Raw genomic sequence first — 10,895 nt, 5'->3', positions numbered from 1 at the left:
TAGTAGAACATGGCAATATCCAAGAGCACGATTTGAGGTAGATGAGTAGTTGCTGTTTATGAGCTGTCTGGATCTAACAGTTTGTGCAGAAGGTGCTCTGAGGCAGGGCAAAGATAGGCACGGGTGTAATCCTTCAGGCCGTGACCACTGTTCTCTCACAACAGCTGTTTAAAAGAGGGAATTACCAACTGCTTGATAATGAGCTGAATTGTGCACATTGTGCTAGAGGCTGCTTTTCTTACCTAAGAACTCTTGCTTTTCCCCTCCTTCCCAGTAAGTGAATGAAAGGCTTTGAGTGCAGTATTGCACCTCACGTTTTACAGATAACTTCTCCAGGATGTGAAAAATCGTTAATTCCATCTTTAGCTTTTATTTAGTTTGTGGCTATCTTTCCTGCCTTATCCTGCTGTCTACCTTACAGGAAAGAACTTGTGACAATTTTTGAACTTCCATCACATGCTTACAGGCCAAAAATCTAAGTACAGTCTTTGAACACTGCAGAAATATCTGACCCAAAAAACTCACTGCTTTTCCACGTTTGTGCTGTTTTTCTGGATCAGGTAGCAGTGTTGTACAGGGCACTCTGATGTACTCGAATATGAAGTTCGCTAGCTGCTTATCTGGCTCCTGCCCTCAGTCTCTCGCTTGGTGTGTACATAATGATAGGGAGAGCCTGAAATAGATAAAACCGTCTGATGGGAGGGGATGGCAGAATGTCTGTGTTTGGGAGCTAAGTAAGTAGTGCCATGGTGGTCTTAAGCTGTGCTCCTAGCAAGGAATCGGGGTAAAGAGAGTCGTCAGGAGAAAAGAGCGGGGGAAAACTCCGCTCGAGTTCTGCTCCTGCCTAAAGGCTTAAATCCAGTAGTGTAGGAGGGAATGAGAGAAGAATCTCTTTCCTAAAATTGAGGTACATCAACTGCCACTTTAGCGTAACAGCAAAGGAGATAATAGACTGTCTGGTCTTTCATCTACTTTCTCACCTCCTACCCCTGAAAAAAGAGGGTGGAAGAGCTGTGTCCATGGTTACAGAGATAGCTTGACAATTTGGTGTAATGGCAATTTTCTTGCAGCCAAACCTACTAAAGCAGCCAGCTGGACTGATGCAGGTACAGACACTTGGTTTTAACCTAGCTTTAGGGCTGCTTTGGTTGTCAAGATTATATGCAAGGTCATTCCTAATGCAGAGAATAAAAGCAGTAAAGTTTCTTGCCAAGAGGGAGAGATCAAAAATAGTTACAAATGGTGGTTTGTCTTGCATTTTTATCGTGGGTGATAGGGGTGGTTACTAGAAAAGCTGTGTAATACATTTATGCTTAAAGCAACAAACTGCATGTTTAGATTAAAATCTCTTTCTTCTGAGGTTTACAGACTCAGTAAACCCAACCATGTGTCATGATCGCTGTACCTGTAAACTGTGCATCTGGCAGAAGAACTTGGGTGTTGTCGAGTGAGATATTTTTTTTATTATTTTTGTTTTGCTTTGCTGGCAGGGTACAAGCTGCCTACTTTAGCACGTCTGCATACACATACAGGTGTGTACCGTGCAGCATGCACAGGAAGAAACAGCGGATGGCTGCCCCGAGCTTTGGCTGTGCTTGCGTGTAAGATGAGAGAATGAAGCTGCTCTTCTTGTCCAGGGTGCTGAAGCGCTTTTCAGCGGCCATGGGATACACGCAGTGTCTTCAGCTTCCACTGTAGCTTTTCACATGCAGTGTGCGAAAAAGCTTGTTCATAGCTGGAATGAGACGGCAGTGAGTTCCACCACCGTCTGGGAAGTAAGGGCTATCAGTCTGTGAGGTTTAGACGCTTAAAAGTAAGCAGGATGTCCCTTTCTCCAGTCTGTTTCAAAACAGAAATAAACAGGCAGAAATAAAAGCATGAGTCACTGTATGGGCCATGTATGGTTTAACACACATTTTAGTGATTCTTAAGCATCTAGGAGCAGGAGACTGGAACCCACATATACCAGTCTGAATAGATGAACACAAAAAACAGTACTGTGTTGGAGAACTCCTGACTAACAGAAAAGACAGGACAACCCTGAGACCCTTGCTGACTCCCCCAACAGCTCCTTAGTGCTTATACTAGAAAGTATCACTGTGGGATGGTTGAATTTACACATTGATTTTTACCTTTCTTTTGCTTCTTCCCATTTCCCAGCATTGCAGGCCTGGCCCTAGCTGCCTTCTCACTACCTTTGACTTTCTTAAAATTTTCCCTTCTCCCAGTTCTGCTTCTTTTTCTATACAGGATTCTGCTGGTTTTCCAAGAGGGCATTCAGGAGATGGGAAGGTAGGGGGAAGGTCTTACAAATCTTCCTTCCTCCCTCTGTGGTTACAACTGCTTAGAGGGGGACTAATGTGCTCAGGATTCTTTGAGCTAGGAACTCCAGTCGAAGTAATTCCTTTCATTTCATTCAGATAGGATGATGGGAAGGCTGGCCTCAGAAACTGTTACAGGCCATAACTGAAAAGGACCAAAAGGCAGCAGTGGGTTTTGGTTGCCAGCAGTGAAGTACAAGAGCCCATCCTGTGGTCACAATTTCTTTCTGCCTTTTTGTTTTGCTCTGATGTTTTCCTTCTCACTATGAGACTGATCTTGAGACCTTTCTTCTTTATGTTTGCAACCACAGCAGGAATAAGACTCAAAGAACAAAGCCCACTGCATTCTATCACTTGCTGTAGTAAGGAATTGGGGATTTCAGCCAGCAGAAGATTCCCTTTTAAAGTCTTTTGTCCATAGCAGCTGTCACTGGAGTGGCAATGGTTCAGTTCCAGCAGGGAATGACAGCACAGGGACATCTGCTGCAAGAAATGTTCTTGATTTGTTCCAAGATGTTTCACAGCTCAAAGGTGTGACAAAAGCACAGGAAAAGATCCCCCTTCCTTATTTCTCAGCAATGCCTCTGGACTTTTCTTTCTTGAGTGTAAAAATTAAGGCAAGTGTTGGACAACTGGGTGCCAACCATCTAATGGGAGCTGTACCTCTGGGTGAGCATGTGAGAGACTTGGGGAGAGGCTGTTCTCAGCATGGCAGAGCTGTCAAGAGGCTTTCTGCTAGCTGTATGATCATACTGCTGGTAGCCTCTGTCTTTGGGCATGGAGCCAGCGTACTATCATCTGTAAAGAGTTGCTGCCTAGGATGACTGCAACACGCTTATCGAGTAGATGTCAATCAGCCGAGGCCTTTGGGGGCCAAGCTTCAGTGAAAGTAAGTCAAGCAAGATGGATATGGCCAGATTGTTATGCAAATTGGCACAGCTCCACACCTCTGCAGCAGCGGAGGACGTGTCCTATACTTCATGTATGATTTCGTAGAGAAACAAAGCAGTGGTGACAGCTCCTCTTGGCTTTCTTGCCTGCAGACTGGGATTTCTGTGAAACGTGTCATCTAGTGGGAAGCTGGAAAGGGATAGTGCCATGTCTGAGGGGGGAAAGAAACCCTCAAATCTAATTTACAAAAAAACCCACACCAGCCAGACCACCTTTCCATCTGAGGCTCCTGCCTTACGGTGTGCATGAAGCATGCTAGTGTGATTATTGTATTTCAAAGTTCAAAGGAAAGAAAGCTGCTGAATTACGTGCTGCCAGTCAGCATTACTGCCAGAAGCTATTAGGAAGTATGAAGTCTGGCATTGCAGGAGGTGGCAAATGTCATTAGAGCTGGGTGGAGAGTGTTAGCCTGGTCCTTCTCTGATCCCACTGGGATAGTTCTTCCTTTGCACAATGAGCATGATAGCACTTGCATGCATCTTAGATGCTGTGTTGTGGGGGTTGATTAAGGTTTATAAAGTACTCTGATGCCTGACAGGGAGGGCAGGATTTCAGGACTCTGTTTTCTATAGGAACCCTCTTGGCCACAGGATTTCTGTACCCTCTTTAGAAGGCAATTAATGCAGCTCTGGAAAGATATTTAGCTTTCAGATGTCCTTGCTTTCTCCATAAGCAGTGGGCTGCTTTTGGCTGAGTGCTTGTTTGGGACTGACTGTTCCAAAGACTGTTCCCTGCTCTCTCTGATCCAGCTCTCACAGCAACAGTGGTAGCTTTGCTTGTTCTTGGGGGTGATGCTCCTTGTCTGTACAGCCGATTGGGACTAGGTTTCTCTCATTCAGCTTTTGCAATTGCTTGTTTCTGTGTGAAGTCCTATTCTGACCTGACTGTGAGATTTCCCTGGGGCAGCTTTACAGCTCAGTGTGTTTATGGGAGTAGCAGTAAAAATCCAGCCACAGAGATGCTTTTTTCCTAGATTGCCGACTCAATTAGTTTCTCCCAGACCACAGGGTCTATTAACATGCTGTCTGCAAGCCAATACAGACTTGTTCCACCCGGAACTGGCTTGCTGTTAATACTGGACCCACCTGGCTTTGGGTCAGGCAGCACCAACTCTTCTTGCCATTTTTAGCACATTCCACTGAACTAATTAGTGTTCTGTGCCTTGAGGGGCAGACAGGGAGGGACAATTTACAGTGTCTATACAAGTTTTGCTTGACCGGGTAAAATTTGGCTCCAGCAAGGGCTGTTATTGTTACAGTACGAGGACTGTTTTTACTGTCCTTCATAGCAGCACATGGGAAGTCAGGCTGTTGCCCATTGCTAGTGTGGAAGGATCCATGTTTGTGTTCCTGTCTTGCTGCAGCAGGAAACAGGAGACTGCAGGGCTGTTTGCACAGCCTGTTGGAGAAAACAAAGCCTCATTGTCCTCATGAAGGCTTCCCAAAGGGTGACTTCACACCACCTGGATTTGTGAAACCATCTCTTGAGTAAATGCAAAGTCACTGTAGCTTTTCACTGCAGAGATGACTCATGGTAGCTGCTGGGAGTCTTGACCTGTGAATCAATTCTCCTGCCAGGGAAACCTGTGTGGGCACTGTCGCACAGAGTGTTTTATCTTTGGCTGGTGCTGCTGCAGGAGAGGCTGTGACATGTGATTTGTACCACACTAGCTGTTGTTTCACATCAGAGTGGAGCAAAATTATTCCCTCAGAGTGGGCTTCTGCTCTTCTTCCTAGGGAGGAATCACAAGGCCCAGAGTGGTGGGTAGCATGCAGGTTCCTCTCAGAGGCCATATCAGCAGCACAGGGAGTGACTGGGAGGGCAGCTTGTCAGAAATGTGATGTGTGACATAAGCTCTGTTAAAGTGGGTACAGCAGCCTTGGCTGTAAACAGGCCTGTGCAGGAGTGGTGTGCCATTCAGCACTCAGACTTACAGTTTCACTGTGGCTGTGGTTGCTGAGAGCTGTTGTCAGCAGCTGTCATGGCTCTGGCACATCTGCCTCCCCATAGCCTATTGTGACCAAGTACTGTTCCTCTCCCTGTGTGCATATGCATAAGCCAAGTCATAATTAGACTTCTGCTGCAGCTGAGCCTGTCCTGGCGCTGCTGTGTTCTTAGGCCTTGAACGAGCTTTCCAGGGTACTTGAGTAATGGGCACTGGGAACAAGACCTAAAATTAGATGTGCAAAATAATGTAGTTTCTAGTGGTATGTGCAATCACAGGACAGTTGCGTTGAGCCTGGGCTCAATGCCATTGCTGTGGCGATTTGGGAATTTGTGGTCCTTGGGGTGCTAACTGGATGTGGTCTTGGCAATATAACCCTATTTGGGGTTGGGGAGAGAATGAGGTTTGGACCAGATTCAGATCATAGTTGTGAAACCTAGCTACAAAGGTTTATAGGAAACCTGTATCAGACTTGCAGTGTTCCCGTTAGCCGTGTTCAGAACAACTTTATGAAGGGCCGTACCCAGAAAGTGATAAATGTTATGTACAAGCTGCTTTGTAATTGGAGTGATCCCATCTGCCGTCACATGAGAAATACCGTGATAGGATTCCAGCCCATTGAGGATCCATCAGGAAACACTGGGGATTGGCACCTCAGCCACATGCAGAGTGAGACAAGACACAGTTAATGTATCTTTCTGTTGATGCTTGTAACCTTTATTTGGTTAGTGCTAGAAAGCATATACAGTGAATTCCCTTTCCTCCCTTTGGTTGTGGAGTTGTTCTCCCTTTGAAATTTGTGGAGTGTTCTGATTTTTCTTATTTCTTTTCATGTAAATTTTGCTTACGTGAGGGATTTGTGGCAGTTTCCTTGACTGAATAATCTATAGCAGCAAAAGGACTCTCTTGTTACTGAAACACTGTCTAGAGGAGGACTCATGTTAGTCTTTCAATGTTGAGCAAGCTTTTTTCCTGCTAATCTGTTATAATTTCTTAGTGCAGGGGGAAAAAACAGTGAAAAACTCGTTTTCATTTCTACCAAGTTCATATTTTCTCCGTCTCGTGTAAGATTGATCCAGCCTTGTGGGTACTGGAGTACCAATAAAACATAGGCTTTTGACTGTAGGAAAATACAAGAAATTTTAATGGAACAGACAGGAGAGAGGTCCAGCATAGATGTCTAACGTGTTAGTTTTATTTAAAGATGGTCTCTTGGTGCTAGAGTAAGAAATGTTCTTTAAAAAACATCAAATAAATAAATAAATAAATAAATAAAAATAGGAATAACTTTCTGTTGAAGAGCGTAGAAAGCATCCGGCTTTCATCTTGGGAGGAACGGGTACTGTGAAGCATTCTTCAGAGTAGGGGCTAGGGAGGTTGTCCTAATTCTTCCTGGAACCTGCAAGCCAAACATGAAAGAAGTGTTACTAGAATCTGTTTTTCTCTCAGTATAAGCAACTGTTGACAGCAGTGCTTTTACCTAGCAAATCAATAGATGCAGGTTTTCTTTTGAAAAAACAGTACTAGCTTAAATACTAGGTTAAAATTCTTTCTTGTACTGTGTCTTAATAAGGATTTAAAAGAGAACCTGCTCCTCCCTTGTCACACGACGCAGATGCAGTCTGTTCTATTCAGTGAAATGGCTTAGCCGGGACTCACCATTGCAACCCATTCCACTCAGGGAGCCAATTCTATCAATTCTCCTCCCAAAGCAGCCAGAATCTCTCATCATCCTGGGCATCTGCAGTCCCCTCAGTCTCTTGAGGAAGGAGTCCCTGTAGGACACAGGGGTGATGGGTGCTAGCCTAGCTTCAGCTTTCTGGTCATCACTATCATCTATGAATTCTGGTGAGATCTCCTCCTGGGGTTTGGGCTCTTGCAGGTCAGGATTGGACTCCAGGGCTTCAATCATTGCAAACTTATCCTCCAGTCTCTCCAGCAGAGCCTACAAGAGAAGGATTAATTTCATGAAACTTCTGGTTTTGTGGTAATTTGCTAGCTCTTCCAGTCACCCAGTTCTGAATTCATCAATGGTCCCATAGCCAGCCCTAGGGAGACCATCAGGGTTGCTGGTGGTACTTGAGCTCTTTCCTCTGCAATAAATCCCTGTTCAAATTAATTCCACCTATGAGTAGCTCTAGCTGAGAGCTGAATGCAGCTGCTTGCCACTAAGCAAGGTTAGAAGAGCTCTTGGCAGAGGAAAAAAAAGCAAGGTCCAAGTTGCACAGGGAAATACAACTCAACCTGCCAATGGTACCCAAAGTACCTCTGAACCCATAGTCCACTCCCATGTTCTCAGCAGTTGCCTGCAATGCTACTTGCCAGCAGTTGTTTTTCTCTTCTTTCTTTTGGCTAAGACCATCTGCTTGTTTGTCACCCTTGGCTATTTCAATGGACGTTACTTGGAGGAGCTCTGCCCCTGGAGTTGCAGGATTGATGCTCCTTAAAGTAACATCCATATCCCTGAAAATAGCTGTACGCTAAATTTATGTCTGCTATATGACTTCTTCCTGGGTGCCATTTTCTGTAATTTTTAAAGCTTTGTGTAACAGGGAACAGGTAACCTCCTCAAGGGCAGCTCAACCAGTTAGAAGAATCTAATTGTCCATCTCTAGAAGTAGGGTGAAGAGGAGTGAGCCTTATGGCTTGCTTGACAGTGAATGCATTTGGAAGCCACTCTTCTCAGCTAGCTGCTGAAAACAGCCTAGAGGTGTGGGGCAGTTTTAGCTTTGGCTGACACTGTCCTAATCATCTTAAGCAGTTTGTTTGCAGGATCTGATGCCGTGTCACTGGTACCAGTCCGAGGAAAGGTTTGATCTTTCAGACTTCACCTTGCAAGACTGAGTCTTAAGCTTGTATTAGTCCTGCAACAGTGGATGTCCTCTACAATTCATTAAAATATGCACCTGGTAATTTCATACTTTTAGAAGCTTTTCTGGTTGAGTCACACTTAATGATCATACTATTCCTCTAGCAACTTTTCTAAAAGCTTGACTTTGCATGCTCCACTTCACCTCATCTCCCATGCACATGCAGCCAGTTAGTTCTCTTAAATCCGCAAAGCTAGAAGCCGTCCTGCTTCACTGTTCCTGCCATTTAGTGGGGTAAACAGGAGCCCACCTGAAAGTTTTCTATTTGTTCTTATAGAGCTACTGAGATGATTTTTTCCCTCTCTGGGACTTTACTCTCAGGAATGTCAATCTTTAAGAGAAAAAGAACTGAAACCCCAAAGCAGACATCCCACAACATCAGAATTTTGTTTCCCACTGCTACCCAGGAGATCAAGTGAACACTAGAGGATATTGCTCTATAGAGCTTCTTTGAACCCCTGTGAGGAACTGAGACTTTGTACCTGGCATGTGATCACTGATGTGGCTATCCGATCATGCGAAAGAAAGGCAAAAACGCCACCTCACACTCTGCTAAGCACCCCAAAACTTTAACCTTGCAAAAGGAGAGAGTCCTCACCTCCATGCTGGCCAGTTCTTTGGCAGGGCTGAGGCTGTAAATAGGGTTGGCTCTGCTGGACTGAAGTTGGATGAGCAGCAGCAAGAAGAAGCCGCAGGAAAATGAGCCTTTAGTGTCCATGGCGCTGGGTTTGTTGGGAATAGGAAAGTTCAAGCTGTCTCTTCTGAGATGTTTCTTCAGGTCTCTCTCTTCCTTGTTGTATCCTCTCTCTTCCAAAGCTTGTCTTTTATACTCTTTGGGTGTGATCTCTGCTTCCTAGGTTATCAGTGGATTTATCTGGGGCACATTCCAGTCCCACTGCAGGCATGCAGCTCTGTCAAGGGAAGATTCCCTTTATTAGCTGTCATTAGGCAGCAGCTGCTGTTGCTGAGGAATGTATGTCACAAGTCAGTGATTTCATGTCACTCCCCCTCCTCTTGATACCAGGCGCTGTGATTACATAGTCCAGTTGGAAATTCTTAGCGATTTTCTTTCAAGAGACCCCTATGGTCAGATTTACGGAGATGGGAAATGACCCTGAAACTGCTTTAAACTCTGCTCAGTGAGCAGCTTTCCACAGGGAAATTGCCTTTTACAGAAAAAAACAATAGGCTTTTCAGATGAGTCTTTGATGAAGAGTAAAGGCTGAAGATATATCTACTTCTAGGACACCTAAGTTGTTGTGCACACTTTCCTTCTAGATATGGAATACGCACAGCCACCACATACCGTGGAGTGTGCTGAAAATCCCAGGTTTGGGACACTTCTCTTTTCCCGTTTCTGTTGAGGTGGTATCACCGTTGAGACTTTGTATGTTGCCAACAACAGAGGCGCCCTGATCTGCACCTCAATACAGACGGTAACTTCTAGACTGACTCCGCAGGGACATCAAGTACCTCCAGCCCCCTCGACAACTTCGGCACCGTTGAAAAACACTAGCCTTTATTAACAGCTAAACATTTAAATCAATGGGATTTCTTTAAACATCGATGGTAAGACTTGCCCCCATATCAATAAAATTTAAAGAAGAGATTATCAGATTCAGGAATAATCTTCTTGTACCGTCATACAAGAAAGCAACTTGCTCGGCGAGAACTTTAGATAGATGGTTTTCATTGTTATTCAGCAAAGGTATCAGAATTTGGCCCCAAGGAAGAATGAACAAATTTGTGTATATGGGTGTTTTGGGAGGGGTTAAAATTAAATGTTTCGTTTAGTATATTTAAAAGTATTTATTTGTTTCTTTGAGAGCTGAAGTTTTCACGATTAGCTAACAACTGCCTATGCTTAAATGAGAAATAACAAAAATGCAGATTTCCTGCAAATTCCTCTTCCAGCATTGCCTTTGTGCGTATAGTGCAACTAAAAATTGTTTTTACAGAACTGCAGAAGAGTTCTAAATAGTCAAGTGTATTGCTTACCCTGCATTTTCCTAACATTTCTTATTATTCTAAATTGAAACAAGAATTAATATATGAGCATGTTGAATATGTCAGTCTAGTAATAATTTGTTGACTTTTAACATGAATATAAATCTTGAAAGAATCTCCTGAGTACAGTTTCTTAATAAGAATAGAACAATAAAATATTTCTTACGTCTTAAATTAACATGGTGTTTGTGTACAAATGTGTGCACACGCTGTTCACGTGATCAGCTACCAAAATTATACTAGAAAGGACATTCTCAAGGTTGTGAAGTCAAGCTCAAAGGCTACTTTTTCCTAATATAGCCTGAAGTCAGCCCAACTCTGCATGTGTTCTGATGAAGCCCTTTATTATAAGAGCACTCCCTTTTTTTCACTAATGCTTTCTTTTTTCAGTACATGGAGGCATTACTCATTTTCTGTATTATTGTATGTCTCAACACATCCTTCTTTTGTGTTATAAGAAAGAACTAAGATCCTGATAGGTTTGTTGGTTTTTTTTTTTAATTAACACTCCATACTGCAGTGTCAGTATAATTCACTACTTAGTTACAAGTATTATCTTAATGCTGCTCTTGGGTGTGTGTATGTGTGTGTTTGTGTCAGGGCATAACCAGTTTGTAAACTGTGACGCTGTGAGAAAATAATTCAGAATTATTCATTAATATTGAGTGTCCAATTTAAAATACCTAGGATCTGTTATTATTTTAATTTTTGTTTCTTTGCTTTCATACCCCCTCCCCTCCCCCCATTAAGTATTCTCTAGTGCTGTCTCTGTGCAAAAATGTTCTCTGTCATTTGGTCTGT

General features: G+C 43.6%; 1 protein-coding gene across 1 annotated transcript; it reads right to left on the bottom strand.

Moving 5' to 3' along the window:
• Positions 1-73: 73 nt before the first annotated feature.
• On the bottom strand, positions 74-10,443 carry LOC130145727 (natriuretic peptides A-like). Its single transcript, XM_056330985.1, has 2 exons — positions 8,686-10,443; positions 74-7,162 (listed from the first exon to the last, which is right to left on the bottom strand). The coding sequence occupies exons 1-2, from the start codon at positions 8,803-8,805 to the stop codon at positions 6,845-6,847; spliced, it is 438 nt and encodes a 145-aa protein (XP_056186960.1). The 5' UTR covers positions 8,806-10,443; the 3' UTR covers positions 74-6,844.
• Positions 10,444-10,895: the final 452 nt, after the last annotated feature.

The sequence above is a fragment of the Falco biarmicus genome, chromosome 3 (genome assembly GCF_023638135.1).
Source record: "Falco biarmicus isolate bFalBia1 chromosome 3, bFalBia1.pri, whole genome shotgun sequence".
NCBI classification, from domain to species: domain Eukaryota; kingdom Metazoa; phylum Chordata; class Aves; order Falconiformes; family Falconidae; genus Falco; species Falco biarmicus.
Note: the sequence above shows the minus strand (reverse complement) of the source record. Positions and strands in the feature narration are given on the sequence as shown.

What these genes read in the sequence shown, in the direction of transcription:
- LOC130145727 (XM_056330985.1), bottom strand. Translation starts at nt 8,805, where the DNA reads ATGGACACTAAAGGCTCATTTTCCTGCGGCTTCTTCTTGCTGCTGCTC. An exon ending in AAGAACTGGCCAGCATGGAG is followed by an intron (nt 7,163 to 8,685) that starts GTGAGGACTCTC and finishes CTTCTCTTGTAG; the next exon opens with GCTCTGCTGGAGAGACTGGA.